Source organism: Centruroides sculpturatus, unplaced genomic scaffold (assembly GCF_000671375.1).
Source record: "Centruroides sculpturatus isolate CEXI.00-Female unplaced genomic scaffold, Cexi_2.0 scaffold1321, whole genome shotgun sequence".
Classification (NCBI taxonomy): domain Eukaryota; kingdom Metazoa; phylum Arthropoda; class Arachnida; order Scorpiones; family Buthidae; genus Centruroides; species Centruroides sculpturatus.
This window is the reverse complement of record NW_019385586.1, coordinates 101,855-129,576: the sequence shown is the minus strand read 5'-3', so window position 1 is coordinate 129,576 and position 27,722 is coordinate 101,855. Positions and strand designations below refer to the sequence as shown.

The 27,722-nt window shown below is 29.5% G+C and overlaps 3 protein-coding genes across 3 annotated transcripts; all 3 read right to left on the bottom strand.

The window, feature by feature from the left end:
- Nucleotides 1–3,621: 3,621 nt before the first annotated feature.
- On the bottom strand, nucleotides 3,622–13,396 carry LOC111640349 (DBH-like monooxygenase protein 1 homolog). Its single transcript, XM_023386364.1, has 11 exons — nucleotides 13,157–13,396; nucleotides 10,817–11,212; nucleotides 6,160–6,246; nucleotides 5,893–6,084; nucleotides 5,722–5,821; nucleotides 5,495–5,661; nucleotides 5,362–5,419; nucleotides 5,206–5,291; nucleotides 4,854–4,945; nucleotides 3,772–3,934; nucleotides 3,622–3,696 (listed from the first exon to the last, which is right to left on the bottom strand). The coding sequence occupies exons 1-11, from the start codon at nucleotides 13,394–13,396 to the stop codon at nucleotides 3,622–3,624; spliced, it is 1,656 nt and encodes a 551-aa protein (XP_023242132.1).
- Nucleotides 13,397–18,894: 5,498 nt separating this feature from the next.
- LOC111640348 (proteoglycan 4-like) lies at nucleotides 18,895–21,020 on the bottom strand. The gene is made up of 6 exons (XM_023386363.1): nucleotides 21,012–21,020; nucleotides 20,699–20,737; nucleotides 20,574–20,633; nucleotides 20,371–20,504; nucleotides 20,129–20,294; nucleotides 18,895–19,889 (listed from the first exon to the last, which is right to left on the bottom strand). The coding sequence occupies exons 1-6, from the start codon at nucleotides 21,018–21,020 to the stop codon at nucleotides 19,212–19,214; spliced, it is 1,086 nt and encodes a 361-aa protein (XP_023242131.1). The 3' UTR covers nucleotides 18,895–19,211.
- Nucleotides 21,021–21,842: 822 nt separating this feature from the next.
- LOC111640347 (DBH-like monooxygenase protein 1 homolog) lies at nucleotides 21,843–25,841 on the bottom strand. The gene is made up of 9 exons (XM_023386362.1): nucleotides 25,599–25,841; nucleotides 25,099–25,245; nucleotides 24,843–25,025; nucleotides 24,689–24,775; nucleotides 23,885–24,073; nucleotides 23,715–23,814; nucleotides 23,483–23,649; nucleotides 22,296–22,353; nucleotides 21,843–21,949 (listed from the first exon to the last, which is right to left on the bottom strand). The coding sequence occupies exons 1-9, from the start codon at nucleotides 25,839–25,841 to the stop codon at nucleotides 21,843–21,845; spliced, it is 1,281 nt and encodes a 426-aa protein (XP_023242130.1).
- Nucleotides 25,842–27,722: the final 1,881 nt, after the last annotated feature.

The following is a 27,722-nucleotide window of genomic DNA, read 5'->3' as shown; positions in this document are numbered from 1 at the left end:
AACGCAAACCGATTTTCCTGTAAAATCCTCTACCCTTTGATAGATCCGTAATCTTCTTTTACATTTTCTCTTAATCATCTGTATTTACACTAAATGTAAGATAAAGAAACATACCGTACATACCACGCCTGTTATGTAATAAATGATCTTTATGTTTATGCTTCTCGTTTTTGTTAAAAAGAGACAGGACAAACTTTGCTTCGAACTAACGTTCATCAAACGCTCTCGTTCTCATCTCGTCTTTTCTCACGAGAGTTATGAGACATTTATTAATAATTTAAGTAATTACAATTGTAGAAAAAATGTATAAAAAACTAGATAAATTAAATTATGGAGTATTTAAACAATAATAAATTTGTAAAACATAAATATGAGAAAATAACAAAAATCATAATATCCGCGGGGTGGCGACATCCATCACCCCACCATCCAACGCCATTACAACCTTTCCTCTACATACTTTTACTGATACAGTATGTTACCATTGTTCTGATTGGGGCACATACCTTGAAAACGCCCTCAAAAATGCCATAAACTGCATACCAGTTTTTAATCAGTGTAATGTGAACAGATTCTTGAAAAACGGTTCGATAACAAGAAATTTACGGCCACGGAAAATTTGAGAAAATCGGGTATTAAACCCATTAACTCGAAATTCTTTAACTCGAAGACCGGATTCTGTACATCAAAAGTGAAAAGTTTGGAATTATTAATAATTGAATAGTTCCTCATAGATATCAATAACCACAGAACATAACTTATATGACTGGAATAAACATAGAAATAATATATAAAGTTATTTAAAATATGAAACAGTAATTTCTATTCCAGAAGCAAAATAAATATTGATGTCAATGTCTGCTGTACGTTTCCATTTCAAAAGATGTATTTGTTTTAAAATATTAATTAATTTAACATAAAATAAATTTAGTTTGCGAATTTAAATCAAAATTCTTTAATAAATTTAATGTTTAAAAAAAATGCTTGTAATTTAATTCTAAAATATTACTCTATGCATATTAATTATTCATACTCAAAGATGCATACAAAAGTAAAATAATCTCAAAAATAATGTCTCAAAATTCTGTTATAATTCGTCTACGTTAAGTTGACACAGGAGGCGAAACATTAAGCGGCATTTATTTATTACTTTTACATTTATAAGTTTGTTTGTGAACCTTCTGTACTTTCGGATATCTAGCTAAAATGAGAGACTAAAAAAGAAAAAAAATACTAATTAATTTTATTTCAGTAAGTTTAAGCAGTTTTAAGATATAAAATTTAAATACCGTTAATATATTTCCACTGCCAGGACAGAAATTCAGTTGAGGACCATACCTCATTGCATTCTGTACAGAGCTCACAGATTGATAATCCCATGGATAAGCATTCAGAAACTCGTAATAACTCTGATTCTTTCCAGTTGATGGTGAGATGACGAATCTATCATCACTGAAAAAATAAACGTATCAATGAACTTCTATTGATTACAGTTCAATTATTCAAATTCAGTGTTTATGGTTTAATATATTTTTTATTTTCGCATATTTTTATATAAAAAGGCCAATAGTCTAATAGAGCTTATAGAACACTAAAAAGTGTTTCAGCTTTTAAAATACACCAAAAATTTTCTTAACTTTTGTACTGGTGTTGCATGACACACAAGACATGCAAAAAGTGATAATTACTAAGTACCACTGTGCTGCCCCTTAAGGTTTCTAGTTTAATATACTGAAATTGCTTACAAATTATTTTTACATAGGCGCGAAAATATGAATATTTATGAATTTCGTGGAAGTGGTTAATCTAATCCCGCTCCACGGTAATCAAATATTAGAACTTGCTGAGACAAAAATAGCACTATCTATGTATAATAATTAATTAACCGCGTTCTGTCTCTATCATTTGATTATCAGTACAATAGTGCCTCGTACTCCGAATTTAATTCGTTTCAGAAGACCGTTCGAACTCCGAATAGATCGGAATCCGGACCAAATTTTCGGTTATAAATAGTGGAAAGTGAATTAACCACGTGAATGTTAATTTTTTGTAATTCACCTAACCACTCAAAAAGAATGCCTTTAATATCATTTGATATGGTAGAATAGCAGGTTAATATATATCCTAAAACTTGCTTACAATTAAAATAAATACTGCTAATCATGATCAATCTCATTTGCCATAATTTTGGATTTATTGATGCCATTATCTTCATATCCTAAAACTATTTCTGTGTTTTTATTATAAATTAATCCTTTGTTAATGTACATTTTATCTAGTGATAATGAACAAGCTATGCTTGGAAAGTTCTCTAATTTTTTCTGCACTAACACGATAATGTTTTTATTAACTCCTGGTTTTAAATTAAAATTTCCTAAAATACTATGGAGGGTTTTTGTAGATGGTAAATAATTTAATTATACTAATATAATTACAATTATATAATATATAATTAATTATTTAATTTATAAATTATATATTTTTTCACTTTAGTTTAGATTGTTGTAATGGGAGTGGCAAACAATGTTCGTGAGACATTGCCAAATTTAATGTAGGCCTAATAAATAAATAAATAAATTTTATTTTACAATTTAATATATTAATAATTATAATTTTCTATTCTTACTAATTTCTTTTAATTTGTTTATAAAATTTCAAAACTTTGCATGCAGGTCATGAAATAATACTAGTTTACTGCACTTGCTGCTAGGGATTACCACAGTGCCACACGCACTTAGCGCACCAATTTTGCTATTGTCGTGTCTCATCTGGGTGTTAATCTGTGGTATCACTGTATAATTCGGACTCGGATTTCTATATGAATTGTTTAGTAGTGTTCTATCTTAGACATTCTTCCATATTTAAGAATAAGCATCTTACTCTGACATTTCTTTAACGCCGAGTCTTTTCACAATATTGTATGGTGATGGACAAGTACATACTTTTACTGATACAGTATGTTACCATTGTTCTGATTGGGGCACATACCTTGAAAACGCCCTCAAAAATGCCATAAACTGCATACCAGTTTTTAATCAGTGTAATGTGAACAGATTCTTGAAAAACGGTTCGATAACAAGAAATTTACGGCCACGGAAAATTTGAGAAAATCGGGTATTAAACCCATTAACTCGAAATTCTTTAACTCGAAGACCGGATTCTGTACATCAAAAGTGAAAAGTTTGGAATTATTAATAATTGAATAGTTCCTCATAGATATCAATAACCACAGAACATAACTTATATGACTGGAATAAACATAGAAATAATATATAAAGTTATTTAAAATATGAAACAGTAATTTCTATTCCAGAAGCAAAATAAATATTGATGTCAATGTCTGCTGTACGTTTCCATTTCAAAAGATGTATTTGTTTTAAAATATTAATTAATTTAACATAAAATAAATTTAGTTTGCGAATTTAAATCAAAATTCTTTAATAAATTTAATGTTTAAAAAAAATGCTTGTAATTTAATTCTAAAATATTACTCTATGCATATTAATTATTCATACTCAAAGATGCATACAAAAGTAAAATAATCTCAAAAATAATGTCTCAAAATTCTGTTATAATTCGTCTACGTTAAGTTGACACAGGAGGCGAAACATTAAGCGGCATTTATTTATTACTTTTACATTTATAAGTTTGTTTATGAACCTTCTGTACTTTCGGATATCTAGCTAAAATGAGAGACTAAAAAAGAAAAAAAATACTAATTAATTTTATTTCAGTAAGTTTAAGCAGTTTTAAGATATAAAATTTAAATACCGTTAATATATTTCCACTGCCAGGACAGAAATTCAGTTGAGGACCATACCTCATTGCATTCTGTACAGAGCTCACAGATTGATAATCCCATGGATAAGCATTCAGAAACTCGTAATAACTCTGATTCTTTCCAGTTGATGGTGAGATGACGAATCTATCATCACTGAAAAAATAAACGTATCAATGAACTTCTATTGATTACAGTTCAATTATTCAAATTCAGTGTTTATGGTTTAATATATTTTTTATTTTCGCATATTTTTATATAAAAAGGCCAATAGTCTAATAGAGCTTATAGAACACTAAAAAGTGTTTCAGCTTTTAAAATACACCAAAAATTTTCTTAACTTTTGTACTGGTGTTGCATGACACACAAGACATGCAAAAAGTGATAATTACTAAGTACCACTGTGCTGCCCCTTAAGGTTTCTAGTTTAATATACTGAAATTGCTTACAAATTATTTTTACATAGGCGCGAAAATATGAATATTTATGAATTTCGTGGAAGTGGTTAATCTAATCCCGCTCCACGGTAATCAAATATTAGAACTTGCTGAGACAAAAATAGCACTATCTATGTATAATAATTAATTAACCGCGTTCTGTCTCTATCATTTGATTATCAGTACAATAGTGCCTCGTACTCCGAATTTAATTCGTTTCAGAAGACCGTTCGAACTCCGAATAGATCGGAATCCGGACCAAATTTTCGGTTATAAATAGTGGAAAGTGAATTAACCACGTGAATGTTAATTTTTTGTAATTCACCTAACCACTCAAAAAGAATGCCTTTAATATCATTTGATATGGTAGAATAGCAGGTTAATATATATCCTAAAACTTGCTTACAATTAAAATAAATACTGCTAATCATGATCAATCNGTTGTTGAAACAAAAAAAGTTATGCATTCCATCACGTACATAAACAGTGTCGTAATTCGCCAAGTGCAAATCAGCAAATTCGTAAAATTTTTGTTTATTTTGAACAATCCGGATAATCGAAAATCCGGATAATGGAGGTCCGGATAATGGAGGTTCTACTGTAATTAATGAAATATTTAAAACTGCACTTATATTAACTCTAATTTGAGAATTTTAATTTCGCTACTTACAAAAGTTACTTTATCTCTTTTTGAAGAGTCATAAACACATTCCACCACCAATTGATCGTTCTATTATAGAAGAAATGAATTAAAATTACATTCATTTCACCTTTCATAGCTAATATATAATATTAAAGAACTTTCGTAACGTCATACTCGTACTCTAACAACGAAAAAATAATTTAGATTTTATACTCACGGGCAGTACAGTGCGTTCTGCGGGCAAATATTTAAGTTGCTATCAGAAATTGAAAAAGTTTAAAGCAAAACATTTCTCGTAAATTCAATTTATAAATCACAGAATTACTCATTCAATAGAAATTACTTACCTGATAATTAAAATCGTAATTTAAATCTCTAGCTAAGGGAAGTAACTCTTCTCCATTTCGAAAATGTCTGACTAACATTTGTTTACCTAAATTAAATTTTTTTTTAGATAAGTTATTTTAAATACATTTTTTAATTAATAGAATATCGTACAGTACCTATGATATGAGAATGAAGTAGAAAACTATATATTTTGATTCCTTCCGGGGGAACTTGCTGTAAAATGTTTTAAATATTCTTTTATTGATTTTTTTCCAAAAAAAAAAAAACACGAATGACTTTAATAATTACCCGACGTAGACAAGATGGATGTGCGTGTCCTGCGACAATATACTCTTTCTGTTTCGGTGGGATAAACATGCAAGGATACCATAAATTTCCAACAGCTAACATTGCAGCATCGTGTTTACGAAGTTTTGACGTGTACGTAATTCTAAATCCAGAATTATCAACGATTCCTATGCAAATAGTCTTTTATTATCGTCGAAAAAATTTAGCATTATATAAATATAAATTACCTTTTTGTAAACTAGGATTATCGTAATGAGTTTCTAATAAAATCCATTTGACTTCTGGAATGCCTAGTGGAAGGCCTGCTTGATCAGGATAAATAAATGACTATAAAAACAAAGTAAAAATGAGTATTTTATAACTTTTAATTAATGTATAAAACACTAAAACTTGTTTACCTCTCCCCCAACGGCCCAACCACCGATGACATTAAAACAAAATGGAAATTTCCGTACGTTTTCTTCATTATAACATTCGGTGTATTCTTCATTTAAATAAGGTGTTATTCTATCTGTCTCGATGCCAGTACACTCGTACAGGATCATATGATGTACAAGTTTTTCATTTCCAGGTTCAATAATTGCCTCAAGCTAAATAAATATGTTAATAATGAGAGTATTTATGTGAATTAAAACACGAAGAACTTTAAATAATGAATAGTTTACTTTAACAATGTGATGTTTTCGACTTAATTCAGGCGTTCTGAAGAACTTGCAGTAGTATTCAGTATCTCTATCACCAGGAACACGCACCTAGACATAAATAAATACATTGTCAATTCGGATCTGCTGTCTCTTAAGGATAATTTCCAAACAAAAATCACCAATAATTTATTTTTAACCTGAATATCTATTTGGGTAAAAGAAATGTTCAGGTTTTGATAAAATACTGTAAAATAGTTTGCACTGGAATATGTGTTAAGTCGTTTTTTTGTATCTTCGTTAAGTTTGATAAGGTATATGTGATCTGAGCGTTGTGGACGTTGCTATATAATTTGTCAGAGCACAGTGCTATATTTGTTTACGCTCGCTTTTTAATTTAGTCTGAAGATTATGCAGTTTATCAATATATTACATTAAGATTGTGTGAAAATCTACTAAAGCGTTAATGAAAAAAATTGCATTCACAATGATTCATGTGTATAGAATTATTTTATTTTTAGACGTGAACTGTATACTTATGATTAGGGTTTCTCTAACGGGATCCTGGCTGTTTTTTAACCCGAGAAATAGCCAGGGAAATCCCGCAAATTTTTTAAAAGTTCACTTTTTTTCTTATTTTGTGTTAAGGTTGATGAAATTTTGCAAATAGAAAGTATAATTAACTCATAAACTGTCAGAATACATTTGTATTTATTAATTTTAAGCCTGCTTATTAGCTTTTTATATTTTTGCTTGTTATGGCACGTCACAGATTGTCAATAATCAATATGTAGACTATTTGTGGCAGGACTCTGAAAATTCTTTACTTGCCAGAACCTGTAATAACTTGAATACAGTCGACCCTCTATAACACGGTAGATACATTCCGTTCTTTATGAAATTGATGTTTTAAGAGTGCTTAAATACACGAGCCAATCACAGCCCGGCACTTATGCAATATACGGACTACGGCTGTTTGAAAGGTTTTCTTCCATAAAATTAATCGATTCTAGACTAATTCGACTCAACATTTCCAAAATACGTATAATTTTTTGGGAATAATCCATATAAACTATGCTATAAACAAAAATTTGTAGGATTACTTACCGAATGTGCACCGTTCGACGACGCCATTGCTTAAGCTTGTTTTCGTCGTGGAGCTTGTCATCGAATGGCGCTCGCGTGCTTCCTGATAAATTATTTTTTTTCCGAAAAATTCGCTGAACTTTGGAGACATCATTAATATAAATATAATTTTTATGGACGTTAAATAATAAATGGTTTTTAGTAGGTCCGTTGCTGGTTTAAACTCGACGGTTTGTACAATATCCGCTATTGGTCTAGATTCGACCACTCCTGTCGCGACACGAGTCGGCGATGACGTTTTGCCGAATTATACGAGTTTTTTTAGCGTGTTTGTACGAATACTGTCGCAATTTTTTCGCTGTAATATAGGAACCCGAACTATAGGAACCCGTGTTATAAGGGGGTTTACTGTATTTGATTATTTCGTACTTCTAACCTTTCGGTTATATTATATATATAGTTGTAAATCAAATACTATAAACTACAAAGATTATCTTATGTAAAGGTTTATCACATCAAGTGACCAATCTAACACATTTTAAAAATTCTTTAAATTTTGTACGGTAGAGGAATAAAGAAATTTTAAAATGCGTTAGATTGATCACTCGTTGTGATAAACCTTACGTAAAATAAACTTTGCAGTTATATAAATCAAATACTATAATATAACAAACATTAAAACGAAAACCATACAAAAAGTTTGCTTATTTAGCCTGCAGTTGTTGTGTTTATCACAATACTCAGATGATACGAAGTGACACTATTTCATTGGTCAAGTAAACACCAATTGAAAATATATATTAATTTTTTAACATGTCATATTTTTTTTCCAGATGTTAAAGCTAAGAAACTATACCTTTCACAGCCGAACATCAAACGGTAATCTGCCAACGAATCACATTTCGCAAAAAACAGACCAAATATTTTAACTCAACACCCTCGAAAATCTCTTAAAACGTATTTTGTGCTGGCTGCAAACCTCGTATTATGTAATTTTCTTATTCGAATGCCATTATACCGCTGGTCTGATAGAAAGTAAGTTGAAGTAATTCGATCAAAAGTAGTGGTTGATCTCCTCCCGGAAGAGAGGACGGTCAACGACTACTAATTAATACTGGTTTACTATTAATATTTGAAAAGTGATACGTGTTAGACAGGTTGTGATGGTTGTGATCGAATTTGCTAACCTTAACATCCGAAAGACTTCATATAAAGTTTGTTTAAATAAAAAAAAATCTTGTAAAACTGTGAGAATAATTGCTTTTATGTGATAATAGTGTTTAAATTTTGACAACATATTGTATAAAGTACGTGAGAAGTATGTTCTCGTAAATATTGCGTTTATAGAAAAATTATAGACAAATTGCGACTGTCGTTCCCTGTCTGTCTGTCTGTTCTTCCTGAATTTGGAGAAAGGTGTCAGATAAGTGAAACTCGAAACAGGATATGGAAAGCATATTTTGTGCTATATTATTGTCGCAGTAATTAAGTAAATATAATATATATATTTTTTTAAATTATATCCTTTTTTGTAAGAATTATATTTAGTTCATTATTTTGCTAAATTTTATACCAATTTCCTTCGTGTAACTCATCAAATCGAATGTAGATAGAAATTACTTAATTTATATAAATTCAAGCGTTGTTTTGGCGTGGGATGTATGACATTACTGAAATAAGAAGTGTGCTAACGTAATGCAGAATTTCGTAGCAATTGGTCGAATGGCCTAGAAGTGTATTGCAAACAAACAAACAAACATCCCCCTTTATATTTAAACATTAATTTAAAATAATTAAAACATGCCAGGACGAAATTAATACATTACAAAATTGAATGCGTAGAAGTATCACAAAAGTGTTTTCTTTTAATTCTTAATATCCTTTACACACTTAGGGAACAAATAGCCCTTACAGCAGAGTCGCCTTACATTATGGCAATGTTTTCAACTTTTTTTTTCTTAATCTCACGGTACACTTGAACCTATAATTAAATTTTCGCGGCAAAAATTTCCTCGGAATAAATCACATAATTTAGAATTGTGTTTGTAAACATTCTATCTTAATATTACTTGCCACTTAACATAATTCTTTTTGTTTATATTATTGTGAATTAAATAAAACAGTATTGTTCTTTAAAATAGCATCAGGTTACAACAATAGTTATTTAAATTAATAATTTTCATTCACATAAGAAAAGAAATTAACATTAAGTCTTAATTTGCATTTAAAAGTGGCACGATAATTGCCTTTATAAACCTGCCCAATGTTCCGCAATTTCTAAGTTAAAATAATTTGAACGTTTTTGATTAAAAGAAAATTTCATTTAATATGCACATGTAATTTTGCTTATGAATATATATTTTCTTCTACATTTCTACATTTATTTATTATAACAATGAAAAACTCGTATAATCAATTTAAAAGAGGTTTTAATTTTGACACTTATTGTTTTTGAGACTTCTTTCAAAAATAATTTGTTTAATAACCTTAAAAAATTTTTGTGCGCCGTGGATGCCGTGGAATGTGACGTGAAAAGTCACATTCAACAAATGTTCGATTGTTGGAAGCTAGAAAAGAACCTAAAGGTTATCTTTATACTCCCAGCATAATCCTCGCTTGAGGTTAGGGTAGGAGCATTATTATGTTAGAAAGGTCCGATTCATCTGAGAAGAAAATCAGCATTTGCAGATAATTGTTCCATGATGATATTAAAATATAAATTTTCCACCAAGCATTAGTGTACACAGCTGACTGGATCAGAAATACCTATCCTATAATAACATCGCCATAATGTAACAGACTTCTGTGATGTGATGAGTCCAATGATAATATATCTGTACTTATTTTGTAAACAAATTTCGAACTCTTAACAAGAAAGCAAGACTTGTGGATCAAACATTCGTTTTTCCAGTTGTCTGACCGCAATAATTCGAAATAGTTGTAACCAGATGCATTTCATAACAAATTCATTGTTACGCACGTTAAATTATATATCATTTTTAAAACTTCATTTCTATATGGCCTTACATCTATTGTCTTATCATATCGGGTGTATTATGCCTGATTCATACTGTTTTGAATTGTAATCTATATACGGCTTTAATTTCACATTTATATACAGTATATATGTTGTTATTTTGTTAAAATGCTACTACATAGATTTATATATTTTTTTCATTGATAAACCAAGTAGTACGTTTGCTATACGTCTTAAAACTTTAAAACATTCTCTACTTGCCAGTTGTTGGTTTTTATGGGATAAGGCAAGGCAACGCAACGCTAGCGATCTACTAAGGAGAATACCTGTCCGGAGGACTTTCTACGCGAAATTGGCTCCTATTTATCTGAAACAAGTGAAGAAAATCTGGAAAATCCATATGGTTAGCTCGCTGGTGAGACACGAAAGCGACCAACATGGTCAGTGATTTTTATCCACTCGGCCGCTGGTGGGCACCCTTATTTCAAGTGCATTCTAAGGAAGCAGGGATTTCGTGATGTTACCCATCAAATTGCCCCTGTTCACTATCCACGATTAAATAATATAGTGATATTAATAAGATTAAAATATAAGTATTGTAACATTTCTAATACTCACATTTGAATGTGTGACTTCCCAATGATACAGATCGCTAGGATTTTCTAGCAATACACCCCTCTCATACTTCTTTAAAGTAACACTCTTGGTTCCTCTATTTTTTGGACCATGATATGAGATCTCACCCGTAGAACCAGGATTTTCGTCATTGTAGGCGAATATTAATCTCGTAGTTTCATCCTGTATATTATGTTTTCCTTTAGAAAACGTCACGAAATAGAATAACATTGATAAATCTTCTGTACTTACAGTTATGTGTAAATCTTGTGAATCGCAAGGAATGAGAAATCTTTTAAAACTAAACTTTGTATGCGTATCGGTCTGTTGATACCACAGAAGTTCCCAATCTTGATGGTCGTCAATTTCCGGAAGAAACTTTCCTTTGGCGTATCTGTCCTGTAATAATCAATGACAATTACTATACAGAAGTAATGTAATAAATAATTTATTATATTAAATTAGTTATCGGTATTATGGATTATTTAAGAGAATTCTATTATCTTAATTGAGTACGATAATTAGCATCTTTCTGTATCTGTTATTCAGCCTATGTCTCATTCTTTGTCTTGATGATTTTTCGACTTACGAACTTGTAATGTAGATTCACATAGGATATATAATACATAAACATATCGTTATGTGTATATAAATTCACTTTAATCCAATAAAAATTGGTTGATTTTCTCACAGCAATTTCGGTTATGTAATTTAATTAATTAAGACTTTAACACAGGTTATACATATGCATTTCGGGTTGTTGTAATATGACAGCTAATATAGATAAAAGTATAAAAGATTTATCAATTAAGAAAGCAGAGAAAGAAAATTTAACTTCAATGGTTTATCCATAATTTAAAAAAGTATTTTAATGAGAAAAATAATAATAAGTATAATATAAAAATTAATAAATATAAAATTATTAGAAATTCAATAAATTATCTTAAACAAAAATAATCTCTCAATAATTAAAGAGGATAAAACCAGACAGTTAATAATAATAAATAATAAGAATTTAGATAAGAAAACTATAGAACAAATTAATATGACAATATATTAAATTGACTAACAATCCATACGATGAAATTAAAAAAGATCTAACTAAAAAAGTTAAAGACATACTGTATATATAAGTAAAATTGATAAAAATTATATCCTCAATTTTAAAAACAATAAAACACCTAAATTAAATATAATCAAATATAATATAATTTAAAAAAATCAAAAAAATTACACCCACCAAAAAAAAAACTGCAACGAGAAAGGAACCCGAGCCATAACAAAAGACTCACATAAAGAAGAAAAATATAGACTAATAGTAGATTTCAAATATTTAATTTTATACAATTTATAGCAGTACATTAAACAAAAATTAATGAACACTAATTACTCTAATTATAGCATAAAAAATGCAGACATAGTTATTAACAAAATACAGAAATTACAGAAAGAAAAGACTAATAAATTACTAAACCTTGACGTTAAAAATATGTATCCGAATATAAAATGGAATTTGATAGAAAGAAGTCTAATTAAATATTGATGAGGTTATAAAATTCGCATATAAAAAGAATTACTTTCAAGTTAACCGGGACTTCTATAGACAAACTGATGGCATAAGTATGGGGTCAAAGATGGGGCCAAAACTTGCAGAATTAGTTATGATAGACATAGATGAGACAATAAATAACAACCACCCAATAGAGTGATTGTTACCATGGTGTGGAGAGGTTATTACCATAGATACATATAAGGCTAAGTTTTGTTACATTTTATTTTCATTTTTATGGTTCGAACGTACAAACCGGTTTTAGGAATGTCAAAGACTTTAACGACGAATGTCAATGTCCGTATTTGCAGATTTTTACGATATGAAACAATTAATTTCATTAAATTAGAAGTTTCCTTGCATAAATTATTCTTTAATAAATTGGAAAAAATGTATTTTAAAAATAAATAAAGTATTTAATAGTCTAACAAATTCTAAAATTATACTCACGATAGATATAATTAGTCTATAAATATCAATGAAGTTTTTAATTTAAGTAATCTTAATTTAGTATAATCCGATGAAAATGTTGTAAGTTAAAGTTAAAAAATTGAATACGAAATGCTTTCATACGTTAATTTAAAATGAAATAGTTTAATTTCATTAATTTTAACTATGCCGAATTACTTAATTTTACTGAAATATTTTTAAAGTATTTCAGTTAATTTGATCAATTAAATAATAGAAATTTACGAGCTTATAATTTATGTTAATCATTATTAAACAAATTCGAAAAATAACTTTTAAATTGATCTTTCGATAGAAAAAATGGTTAATTTCTTCCGAAATCTTACGTGAAATGTGGCTTTTCCGTTGTTAATCCATCCGATGACCACGTCGCTACCTTCCATCCCACCATTTGGAGAAATTCCGAATCCAACCCATCCTCTAGTTGCAACTTCTACTTGAAAAGTAATAGATTCTTCGTCCGTCGACCACCAAATTTCGTAATTTTCATCTAATTTTGAATACCGATCGAAATTTCGTGCAGAAACCGTGAAGATACACAACATCAAAAACGCTAAATCGACCATTATAGAGGTGACCAGACTAAACGAATAAATTTATAACCAGTTTGAATAATGTTCATGCCTTATCTTGCTTTAATTGGTCTATTCGCTTGAAAATCTGATATCATTGCCTGTTGCCTGTTATATTACATTTAATGAACTTTTTTAATATGAAAAGTTGATATGGGGTCGTCCATAAATTGCGTAAGGTATTTTGGGGTGAGTGGGGGGTCAAGGATTTCATACGATTTCTTACTCAGGGGTAGAAGGGTAATAGATCTCGTCTTACGTAATATTATTATTATTATTTGATCTTGTTGAGTGGCGACGTCTTGAATTTGGCTTCAATTTGGCAGTTTCTATTAAGAACGCTCGTTGTCTCGTGTGACGTGATAGAGTAATAACGCTAACAGATTCACGCTCTACACATTTTTTGTCATGGGAGAAAGGCCGTGTAGTGGTTTCTCTCTCTTGTTTTTTTATTAAAATAAGTGCACCACTCCTATGGGTATATAACACTAAGAATACATAAACCAAAATACGCGATACAAAGTAAACATAAAATTAGTATTCATTCGGCTTTTAGTGAAAACTAAAATGTAAAACTAGAAATTAGAAATAGTCTTTTCTTCCATATTTTTTGAACATAATTATAAAAAGCATCAAACAGTGGTTTCTGAACAAGCTTATCGAGTGGGCATGGCCACCTGAAACCAAGCGTAAAAATTTCTAATTTCAAAATAAGTTTATTTTGATCGTAAATTGGACAATGATAGATCGTATGGTCGATGGTGCCTAGGTTTTCTGTAGAGCAAAAGCAAGAAGCAGCTTCTGCCCGGTTATACATCGCCTGGTAGCTTCTAAAATTACCATGCTCAGTAAATAGTTGAGCAGTAGCAAACGTTAAATCTCTAAGTAGTCATGAGAACCTACATTCAACACTAGGAAAATAAAGTCTTGTTATTCTACCAGTTTTACTGCTCAGCTACTTTTACTGATTCCACTTTTGCATAGCGTTGTCATGAATTTAAGGCTGCTACAAGAGAGAGGGATGTGAGTGTAGTCCAAATCAGTGCCCTTTGCAGTTGACTTAGCCTCAAAGTCATATTTTTCATTTCTTAGTATGCCAGTATGGCCAGAAACAAATATAAAAGTTATCTTATTTACAAGATTTTTAATATGATGCTGGATATATGCGATTTTATTGCTATTACTATTGGGATTTAACAGAGCTTTTAGGACAGACTGAGAATCGCTGTAAATGTTGATAGACAATGTTTTGTTTGGTAGTGAAGTGGCCCACTGAACAGCTTGGTAGTCAGCATCTTCTTCAGCTTGATAGATGGAGGTATGTGGGAGGTAACTGTACCTTCTAACATATTTTTGGCAAAATATGTCAGTTTGGAGGAAGATACAGATACTTGAGCCGACAAGAAGGGAGCTTTTGGACCAATCTGTGTAAATATTAATGTCTGCGTGGTTATCTATGGAGGAAGCAGATGACACCAAATAACCTTGTTTACAGGATGATGATCAAAGATAGTAGGGTAATTGCAATGTGGTAGCATATGAACAGCCGTAGATGGGAGTAGAGACCGTTGTTGAGCCTTGACGTTTGTAGTTCTGATGTAATTGTTTAGAAACTTTTCTACAAAACATAGTGGCATAGGAAGGAGCTCTGCTAGTATCAGACAGGCGTTAGTATTGAATAAAAACAGTTCTGCAGCACTTTGAAATTCTGATGTCAAACTGGCTTTGAAGAGAGAGTAATTTACTTGCTACTGAATTTTTACTAGTTACATGACCACAGCCAGAGGCCACGTACAGTAGCATTGGCTGTATTGCCCCATTATATAGAGTTTTATAAGCTTTATTAGTACCTTTATTATATAGAGTTTTATAAGCGTTATTAGTCCCCAGGTGCACCTAACACATTTTAGCAGCGTGTAGTTTATTTTCTTGGCCTTAGCCAAGATGTAATCAATATGGCAACGGAATGTGGTTTCTCTCTATTCTCTCTTGTTTTATTTGTATGATGTTTCTGTTTACACGTGCACTAGCTAGTCAATCTGGCAAAGTTTTTGCGTCTTTTGTGAAAATTGAAATTAATGTAAAAATAAATATTATGACGTTGATTAATGATGATGATGATAATAATAATAATAAGATTGTTATAATTAAAAAATAAAGTTTTTAAATAAATTGTTTATTCGAATTCATTCATTACATTTTTATATTTTTAAATTTGTTCACATAAAGTCTTTTATAAATAATACATATTAATTAACTAATTAATAATTATATATTTTGAACCTAAGGGTTTTTGGGTTTCATAAAAAATTTTTTAGTTAAAATCTTTCTATAAAATTATGCCAAAGTATTACGTAAGATAGGGAAGGGAAGGGAAGGGGAGGGAAATCAAAGAAAATATTACGGTTTCTTACACAGAAATGGTGGGGTCTAGAATGGCCGAAATCGTCCTTACGTAATTTATGGACGGCCCCTATGTAATAAAAAAATTTCATTAGTAAATAACATTTGAAGTTAAATCTTAACCTTTTTTTTTACTTTAATAAGTAAAAGAATAATTATATAAATATCTGTTTATATTACTGTACATGTAACTGTATGTTTCATACTGTTAAATTTTAATGTATTTTCAATGATATGGTCAAATCCTGGCTGCTGAATGAACTGACAATTGCATTCATTATAGTACGTTCTAGTACTTTTTAGAGTGTGCTCTTCATCCCTAAAACCATTCTGTTCATTTCATTAAAAAGAAAAAATCCATATTATTTAATTAATAAAATTTTTATTTTAAAGTTTAATATAATAGCATTTAGCTTTGCATTGAAGTGCAGCAGTCTTTTATTATGAGAACTTTCTATTTGCTCTTCAAGAAAACTGTATTGACTGTTTTCACGCTAATGTAAATTGTATTGTTATCTCGTCTTCAACGGCATAATTATTTTGTAATTTTAGTCTGTCAAGCCTGGAAAGGAAACAGTGAAATATCCAGAGTTAACATACTTATACAATTATTTTTTGTGGTAATCAAATCTTTGCAAAATAGTAACCTTATTTTCATTTTATTCAATAATATACAGTTTAAAAAAAGATAATTTACAGATTCAAAGTTCACTAAAAAACAAAAAACAAATTCTATAGAAAGCTCTTCGTTTCTTCATAGTGCAAACATGAAGAAATGGCATTTAGAATGATTTTCCTCTGAATGTCGGTGTTTTTAAAACAAAATAGATATATAAATTGCAAAAAGTCAGTATTTATAAAATGTATTAAAGCTTATTTTTGCCCTTATAATCGTATTCGAAAATTTATACACAGNAAGGGAGGTAACTGTACCTTCTAACATATTTTTGGCAAAATATGTCAGTTTGGAGGAAGATACAGATACTTGAGCCGACAAGAAGGGAGCTTTTGGACCAATCTGTGTAAATATTAATGTCTGCGTGGTTATCTATGGAGGAAGCAGATGACACCAAATAACCTTGTTTACAGGATGATGATCAAAGATAGTAGGGTAATTGCAATGTGGTAGCATATGAACAGCCGTAGATGGGAGTAGAGACCGTTGTTGAGCCTTGACGTTTGTAGTTCTGATGTAATTGTTTAGAAACTTTTCTACAAAACATAGTGGCATAGGAAGGAGCTCTGCTAGTATCAGACAGGCGTTAGTATTGAATAAAAACAGTTCTGCAGCACTTTGAAATTCTGATGTCAAACTGGCTTTGAAGAGAGAGTAATTTACTTGCTACTGAATTTTTACTAGTTACATGACCACAGCCAGAGGCCACGTACAGTAGCATTGGCTGTATTGCCCCATTATATAGAGTTTTATAAGCTTTATTAGTACCTTTATTATATAGAGTTTTATAAGCGTTATTAGTCCCCAGGTGCACCTAACACATTTTAGCAGCGTGTAGTTTATTTTCTTGGCCTTAGCCAAGATGTAATCAATATGGCAACGGAATGTGGTTTCTCTCTATTCTCTCTTGTTTTATTTGTATGATGTTTCTGTTTACACGTGCACTAGCTAGTCAATCTGGCAAAGTTTTTGCGTCTTTTGTGAAAATTGAAATTAATGTAAAAATAAATATTATGACGTTGATTAATGATGATGATGATAATAATAATAATAAGATTGTTATAATTAAAAAATAAAGTTTTTAAATAAATTGTTTATTCGAATTCATTCATTACATTTTTATATTTTTAAATTTGTTCACATAAAGTCTTTTATAAATAATACATATTAATTAACTAATTAATAATTATATATTTTGAACCTAAGGGTTTTTGGGTTTCATAAAAAATTTTTTAGTTAAAATCTTTCTATAAAATTATGCCAAAGTATTACGTAAGATAGGGAAGGGAAGGGAAGGGGAGGGAAATCAAAGAAAATATTACGGTTTCTTACACAGAAATGGTGGGGTCTAGAATGGCCGAAATCGTCCTTACGTAATTTATGGACGGCCCCTATGTAATAAAAAAATTTCATTAGTAAATAACATTTGAAGTTAAATCTTAACCTTTTTTTTTACTTTAATAAGTAAAAGAATAATTATATAAATATCTGTTTATATTACTGTACATGTAACTGTATGTTTCATACTATTAAATTTTAATGTATTTTCAATGATATGGTCAAATCCTTGCTGCTGATTGAACTGACAATTGCATTCATTATAGTACGTTCTAGTACTTTTTAGAGTGTGCTCTTCATCCCTAAAACCATTCTGTTCATTTCATTAAAAAGAAAAAATCCATATTATTTAATTAATAAAATTTTTATTTTAAAGTTTAATATAATAGCATTTAGCTTTGCATTGAAGTGCAGCAGTCTTTTATTATGAGAACTTTCTATTTGCTCTTCGAGAAAACTGTATTGACTGTTTTCACGCTAATGTAAATTGTATTGTTATCTCGTCTTCAACGGCATAATTATTTTGTAATTTTAGTCTGTCAAGCCTGAAAAGGAAACAGTGAAATATCCAGAGTTAACATACTTATACAATTATTTTTTGTGGTAATCAAATCTTTGCAAAATAGTAACCTTATTTTCATTTTATTCAATAATATACAGTTTAAAAAAAGATAATTTACAGATTCAAAGTTCACTAAAAAACAAAAAACAAATTCTATAGAAAGCTCTTCGTTTCTTCATAGTGCAAACATGAAGAAATGGCATTTAGAATGATTTTCCTCTGAATGTCGGTGTTTTTAAAACAAAATAGATATATAAATTGCAAAAAGTCAGTATTTATAAAATGTATTAAAGCTTATTTTTGCCCTTATAATCGTATTCGAAAATTTATACACAGTTACATTCTGTAATTAAAATGTTAATACAAAACTATTTATTTTGTTCTTCACAAAATAGTTCAAAAATATTTGTATTATACTTAAAAAGGAAAATTTCATTTGACAATAACATTAATTTTGTAATTTTTAAATTTTTTTTCAGCTCAAAACCAATAAAAGAAACATTTCTTTTCGCATCCTTTATAAATTAGGTCAGATGATGAATGATAGCATCCAAAATACCTACATTTCTGACCAAACCTGCTTCCTAGACTACCAAGAAATTGAATAAACTTCATAAATTTTACATACAATACAAATAAACATGTACTAAAGTTAGCTGTCACAATTGCTTAGTTTATTTTTAAATAAATAATTTATAAGAACGTTCATATTATCGCTCGGTTATATGAGTTATTGCTATCTAGAGTAACTTCAGATTTATATGAGGAAAGAATTAATAAAATAACAATTTAATAAAAGAATTATAGATTAAAAATGATACTTTCAAAACTTAACCAGATTCTCTAATTATCTGTTCTATTATAGGATAAGGAATAACATGCGGTACAATTTCGCTTTTAGGTTTATCGGTTGTAATTTCTAGTCTTTCTGTAGTTCTGTCTTGTCTAACATTTGGAGGAAATGGTTTGTATGGCTTTCTTGTACTCGATGGTGTACGTGGAGGAGGTTTCCAAGGCGGATTTCTTGTAGTTGTTCTGACTGGTGGGAATTTTCTTTGTGGTTTGCGTGTTGCTGGAAAATCAGTTTGTTGCATCTGTGTTGTTCTCCATGGATCTCTTGTAATTGGTCTGACTGGTGGGAATTTCCTTTGTGGTTTGCGTGTTGCTGGAAAATCAGTTTGTTGCATCTGTGTTGTTCTCCATGGATCTCTTGTAGTTGGTCTGATTGGTGGAAATTTTCTTTGTGGTTTGCGTGTTTCTGGTCTAACATTTGGTGGAGAATTAGTTTGTTGCATCTGTGTTGTTCGTTTTGGAGGAAAAGGTTTCTGCGGTATTCTTGTAGTTTGGTCATTTCTAGGTGGTAAAGTAATTTCTGGTATTTTGGGAGTTATTGGTCTAGATGGTTTTGTTCTTGGTGGTATGTCTCTGATGGGGTTTTCACGTGATGCACAAATGTCTGGTTCTTTGTAGCTTCGTTTTACTTTTGGATATCTCGAGAGAATATAATTCTAAAATCAAAAATANCTAACATGACACATGTATCAATTATGAACTGTTCATGATCAATACAGCAATATTTAAAGGCATAGGTCTCTGGTCTAGAACAGAAATCTATGAAAAATTAGTTCGGACCAGATTTAATCCAGGAATCCATTTTGACATCTTGTATGGCTAGTTGAGTGGGAGGACACGCTTTTCCGTTCCGATTTATTTCAAACATTTAAAAATGTTTATATAATTAACTTACCTTAATTCCTTTTCCATTTGTATCTAAACAAAAGTTTATATGAGGGCCATACATCATAGCTTTTTGTATTTGATTTACTGAAATTTCGTCCCATGAATAAGAATCGAGAAAGTCATAATAACTTTCATTTTTTCCGGTAAGTGGAGAAACAACAGATTTTTCATCCCTACAATAGATTTACAATTAAATTATATAATTATTATTAAATAAAAATAGTATAATCTGATGTATAAAATACTTACTCTGATAGCTTTTCTACGCCTATCGATTTCAATACATTGCTAGGAATAGGGCAACTAGTAGCTGCAGATATGTTCTGTTTAGGATAATATGAAAGAAATGCCAAACACATTTCTTCGTGTGTTGAAAGCCCACCCTAATTATGTAATTATTTGTCAAAATCATTTCAAATTAAATAGAAAACAGATTAAAATCGATTACTTACAAATGTGGTATGATTCTTTTTTGAAGAATCATAAGTACATTCTACTATCACGTGATCATTCTATAATTTAAGAAATCAGAGTTAATGTTAAACTTTTACTACTAAGTAAGTGATTGAATACTTACAGGTAAAAGCAGCCGCTCTTCAGGAAAGCGACGATATTCCTACAGATAATTTTTTTTATTAATATATACTGTATACGATATAATTAATATATTAATACATGAAAAGGTAGTTTGACCTATTTTTAAACAAAAAATAAAAAAAAATGTGACAAAATACATTCGGGTATGATGGATTAACGTTGCGTTTTTTATGCTATTATTGTATAAACAAGAGCCAACAAACCAAACTCACCTCGATCCTAAAAATGCACTTGTATGTGTATGTTTTTATACTCTAAACTATAATTTAATTTTGCTTTTTAATATAACATACTTTCCTCATATTTGTTCATCACAGTACAATCTAAATTTAGTTTAGTTTCCGAAATAAAAATATCAATTCATGCTATTAATTAAAAGGTACATTTTTCCAAATTGAAGCCCTATATAAAATAAATTTTCAAAGACATACTTGTAGAATACAAAGAAAGCTTCAGTTATTTCTACGCGTAAAAGCTACAATTCAACTAGATTTTGATTTCTGTGTATGAAGTATCAAAATACATTTGCTGGTTTGAAGTTTGCTAAATAAAAACAAGGCTTCATAGGCAATCGAATCAACTTATAGGTATTGCAGAATAGTATGACGTCCCACACTCATTATCAGAAAATAACTAAAAATATCTCATATTGTATGGAATCTCTCATGAAGAAAACAAATGTCATATTTTGATATTATATGACATACATTGAAGAAAAGTGAATTGTTGAGAAATAATAATTTCTTTAAAATTACGATCTGCATTAAAATTCATGACTAAACAAATATTAAATATATTTATTACAATTACTATTTATTAAAAATTATTCATTTGTACTGTATTAGGCTAAATTTCACCGCTTATATTTATTTTGTGTGACCTTTAATAATGATTTGTGATTTTTGTAATTTCATGATTTAAGAAAGAATTATTTTTTCTATTAGTCAAGTTTTTTATAGTGATATAAAAACAGAATTTTATAATTTTCTTTGCCTCTGTAGTTTGAAAAAGTTTTAATCTGTGTTTTAAAAAACAGTCAGTGAGAAAACAACAGAAGAATTTGCAAGAACAATTAAAAGTGATTAGAATTTTTTATAATTAAACCTTGTAAAGTTATGTTGTTTTTAATTGTAAATTGATGATACCTGATAGTTGAAATCGTAGTATTTGTCTACATCCAATGGTGGGAGTTCTTCATTGTTTCGAAAATGTCTCACTGTAATTTTCTTTGCTAAAAATTAGTTATGATTATATTTATGGAAAAATGAAATTTTAATATTTACCATGGGCGTAGCCAGAGTTTTGTTATGGGGGGCCTAGTGGAGGCCAACCTGACACAAAATTGAATTATTTCAAATTATTGTTCATTATTGGGCACCGAGCAAGCCGTTTACCTTTTTTTTAGTATTCAAAACTTTTATTTTAGCTTTAGGTTTTTACAAATCGACTCAACACTTTTTCGGCTGTGATTTCCTGGGGAGGGCACCAGGTTCCCTGGGAGGGGCCGTGCCCACCCAGGCTCCCCCCTCGCTACGCCCATGATATTTACACAAAGTACATTTAAAACAATAACTTACCAATAAGATGCGAATGAAGAAGAGAAGAAAATATTTTAATTCCTTCTGGAGGAATTCCCTATAAATACACGCGATCAATTTAAAATTATGATTTGATTATTTTAATTAATTAAAAAATTATCATTATTCTATTAATTTATTTTATAATATCTTATATTTTCATTGTAAACCAACCGAAAACGCATTTGAAAGTATTCGAAACTGGCAAAAGATTGCACTTTCATAATTTAATAGCACAGATAGCAGCGAAATATAATTAATTTTTTAAAATAAACTAATGTTTTTTTAACTAAGCATTTATTATTTTAAGAAATCCTACATTTTTATAATATAGCTTATATTTTACAAAGTAAGGAATTCTTTTGCATTGAAAGATAATAACTCTAACAGATAAGAAAGTTTTTAAACACAGAACAATTAAATAAATACTTTTTGTTATAATAAACATTTCCTCTTGCTAATAAAATCGTTTAAAAAGTAACGTCCCTGAAATTAAAAACTAAAAATCAACGTTTTTTTCAATATAATTCTAGAAAGAAAAACATAGAAAAATCCAAGAAAAACAGGGAAAGTTCTAAAAAATTCTAGGTAAATAGCCTAATTTAACAAAAGTGTGTATAAAATCCTTAGATTGGAAAACAATAGCAATTCAATTATACAATCATTTAAATATCATACATATTTTTCTACCATATACAGTATATATATTTTAAGATTCTTCTTCACAAAATTGATTTATTTTGACATTTATATAAAGTTCTGCAAATGATGCACCAGAATTTCCCAAACCACACTCATATTTAAAGCACATAGAGGTATGATTCAAAATTAGTTTAGTGTTTCGATTATCGTTACGAGTAATTAAATCATTTGTACTACTTAATAACACTATAAATACAAAGAAAATTGAAGTTATATATTAGATGTATGAAAAAACGCTTTTTTTACCAGCCATAAATAATATAATTTTTTAAATTTTTAATAAAATTTAAATAAAAATAATATGAATTTATTTCCAAAGTACTTATCTGTGAAAGGCTGTAAAATATACATTGATACAGTATTTGAAAATTAGTTTGATAATGATATCAATTCGATCTAATAACATTTATTGTTTTGATTGGGTTAATGGTCTGAATAATTGGGTTAATGGTCTAATAAAATAAATCTGCAATCGTATTACTTACCTGTCTTAAACAAGATGGATGACCATGACCCGAAATTATAAATTCTTTTTGATTTGGTGGCACAAATACGCAAGGATACCATAGAGAACCTACGGTTAGCATCGAACCATCGTATTGTCTGAGTTTAGGAGTATATGATATTCTCAATCCGGACGAATCAACAATCCCTAATTGTTAACGAATACATAAACATAAACAATATATCTTAATCTAGTAAATAAATGTAATTTACCTCGAGCAAATTCGGGATTATCATAATGAATTTGTAGAAGATACCAAACTACATTAGACATTCCAATAGGTATACCGACATTTTCTGGAAAATACATTCCCTAAAAAAGTATTAATGTAATTTTGTAATTTTTCATTATTTAATCCATAATGTAATGTTTAGATGTATACCTCTCCTCCGACAGCCCATCCTATAGATGCTGTCAAACAATAAGGGAATTTCAATATACCATCATCGTCATAACATTCATAATACGTTCCATCCTTGAAGGGTGAAATAGCTTCTTCATTGATCATACATTCATATAAAATAATATGGTGAACGAATTTTTCGTTTCCGGGTTGTATTAATGGTGCAACCTAGAAAATTATATAAAATTTTAAAATTTATTAAATTACGTTTATCCTAATAGATCCATTAAATCCCTTCTATTCTTCTGACACTAACATGGGTCCATCATGATTTGTTTTAATCGGATACGCCGCATCCGATAAGGCAACGCAACACGTGGGCGATCTGCCAAGGGAAATTCTTTATAAAAACTTTCTAAAGGGCTACTAACTATTTAAGACTACTTTTTAAGTAGGCTTACTATATTACTTAAATAGTTGAAATAGAATTTAATTTAAACTAATTTCAAGGATTTTCTCCGTGAAACTGAACCCTATTTAGGTGTCAGACAGGTAGACAAAACCCAGAAAATTCCAAGTGTTGTCAGCCCTTTAGTGAGACCCGAACCCACAATCAGTGTTCGGTTGTTTTGTCCACTTGTCCATTGTTTGCCCATTATGGGTTCGACCAAGTACACGATGGAGCGGCTTTGATAGGTACGCTAGTGTCTTTACTCTCTCCAACATACAGCTACTACTATTGATATCGTTAATTTGACATATAGTATATATGTTAGGCCCATTGATTGCTGCAAATAAATGCACTATTCATAAAATATATTACAAAAAAATAACTATAATTACTTTTATTATATGATGCTGTTTATCTAAGTTTGGTCTTCGTAATAAGGTACAGTAATAAGTAGTATTTTTGTCTTCTGGTAATAAAATCTACAAAAAAGTTTCAATATACAGTTTATATCTCCATATTACGTTACATTTTTAAAATTTCACTTACGTTAGGACTTGTAACATCCCAATATTCAATATCTTCCGGACTTTCGTAGTGTATTGGTTTATCAAGTTTATAATTTATCATAACACTTACAGTACCCCTTCTGTTTGCTCCGTGATACATAACTGTATCGGGTTTTGTAGGATCATCGGAATGATAAGCGTAAATAAATCTAGTTGTATCATTCTATTGAAATACAGATAATTTAAAATTAAATTAATTTAAAATCTGGAATATAAAGAATATTTTTAATACTTACCGTTATAAAAAGATCTTGATCGTCACACGTGATGAGCATTCTCTTGAAACGTATGGAGGTATGAGTATCGTTTTCGCAGCACCATAGAAGCTCCCAATCTTGATGGTCATCTATAATCGGTTGATAATTTCCTTCTGCGTGTCTATCCTAACCATTTTTAATAATTTAATGAAGCGATATAATATTTTAAATAACACATTCCGGGTATAGAAATAGAATCATTAGCGGCTAACTGCAAAACCGTAATTTGCTGTTTTATGTAATGGTTTGGAATTCTACATATTAGCTTAGGATCTCGTATCGAATATAATAGGAAATTGTTGAAAAATCGCAACATTTAGAGTTAACCGCTTATGGTTCTATTCCATAATATACATGAGTTAATGCATAATGCATGTAGTTAGTTATAAAGTGAAAAATATAGGAATATTTAATGAAACGATGAGCTAATCATTAGCAATTAATAACAGTTATTTTTATTTTTTTTTAAATATACTTACATGAAACCAAGCTTTTCCATTATTTACCCAGCCTATAACTAAGTCGCTGCTCGCCATTCCTCCATTCGGAGAGATTCCGAATCCAATCCATCCTCTAGTGGCTACTTCCACTTGAAACGTGACCCATTCTCCTTCGACTGACCACCAAACTTCATAATTTCGATCTAATTTTAGATATCGATTCCAATTCTCAGTAGAAATCGAGTAAAAACAAAGGAAAAGAAGAAAGATAGCAGAGTTCATTGCATCCGATCAAAGGTTGACATTCACCTGACATTCAATCCAGAATGCTTTTAAAGTCGTCCAATTCGTTCAATTGCTATTCTCCGCCCCTATTTTTTGGTATCGAATTATAAAAACTTAATGTCATAAATTTTATTTATAATAATTTTAAATGTTTTTTTTTTAATTTTTAAAAATTATTATATAAATAAATTATTTGAATATTTGTATATATGAACTTTTAATCTAAAACTTTAATCAAACTATAAGCAGGTCGAAGTCCTAATTGTTGCCTGAAGCAATTACATGTACATTACATGTACTTAGAAGAATTATATACCAAAAAAATCGTCTATACGTTTTTACTAAGCAGTATCTATAGGCCTATATAACATGTTATAGTTGACGTTTTCGAGATAGTATGATAACTTATAATGGACTACGACTTTCACTGAAAAAGGTTAATGTAACTCAAGGTTAATTGTCTTCTGTGCTTATAATTGTGTTATAAGCTACGTAATAATATTAAAAACTGAGTATTTAAGCATTTATTCTTGTTATTAATTCTATTTTATAAGTTTAAGTATAGGAAAAATTAATTCAAAATGGATCATAGAGTAATTAATATTTATCCTTTTAGTTTTTAAAGAATGTAACTTATAATTATTTCAAATTATTAACAAATTGTTTATAGTAAAAGTCAAAATATTTTTTTTTTAATATTTCCAAAGTACTTATCTGTGAAAGGCTGTAAAATANCTTTTTTCTAAATTTCAAAAATACTTTTAAAAATATTATCTTATAAAATATAATTATGATTTTTTTTAGTTTGCGTAATTATAGGCTAATTTTAATTTAAATAAAATACTTTAAATGTTAATACTGTACTAGTAATTTAAGTATTTATTTTATAAAATTTCTCTACATGATTCTCAAATTCGACATCTTTTAATGTTTCTAAATGATTATCAGTTATTTAGTTCTCATTATATTATTGTAAATTACATTTATAAACTCATTTTAAACTAAAGTTTAGTTATAATACCCTATTTTTCTCCTTAAAACGTTCCGTAAGCAATTACAGGTTGTTTTCTTCTTAGCAATACAATTGAAAATTTTATTATCTAATTTTAAATTAAAGTAAGATATATTATTTAAATGTGATTGTTTCTTCTATGGTAAGTGTTTTGAGTTTAGTCTCTAGATACCTTCAATGAAACAATCGATTTATTTAGAGATCGATAAATTACAAGGGATAGTATAGGAATCGGTAGACACATTTCTCTAGAAATACAGTATATTAAAATAATAAGAATGTTATTTGTCTTGTTTTTTATTCTCTTTGTAATCTATTTCTATTTTGCATCCGTATAGAAAGGGGTCGCCGAATTAAATATAGTATTAGAAAAGAGTCAGCAAGTAAACAAAAGGCTGGACCCTTCTGATAGATTTACAGTGAAACATGCTAATGTGACTACCGAAGAGACCAGCTCATAGTGGTCACCTTAATCAAATGGTCACCTTATGCAAAAAGAGGGATACAAGTGTTTTTGAATGAAATCACTTAAATAGAAATATGCAAAAGGTTTGATTATATGAAATTTAATATAAAATGCAAAAAATAAAAGAAAAATGCAAAACAATTGAATATACAGTATTCTAAACAAAAGAACAGAGAAGAAAAAAACAATGCAACAAATTCAATATTTTGTGAGACTTCATCAATCCTGGATTGCTTCAAAATTTTGTTTTTTAAAAGTTTTATCAGCTACAATTGTCTTTGCATGATATATTGGCATAAGAACCTCAAAATTCCATTTTCTCCAGCTTATCATAAACTTCCTTTTGGGATAAAGGCAAGGGCTTCCCTTCCTCGTTATGACAAACCTTTATTTTCACTAC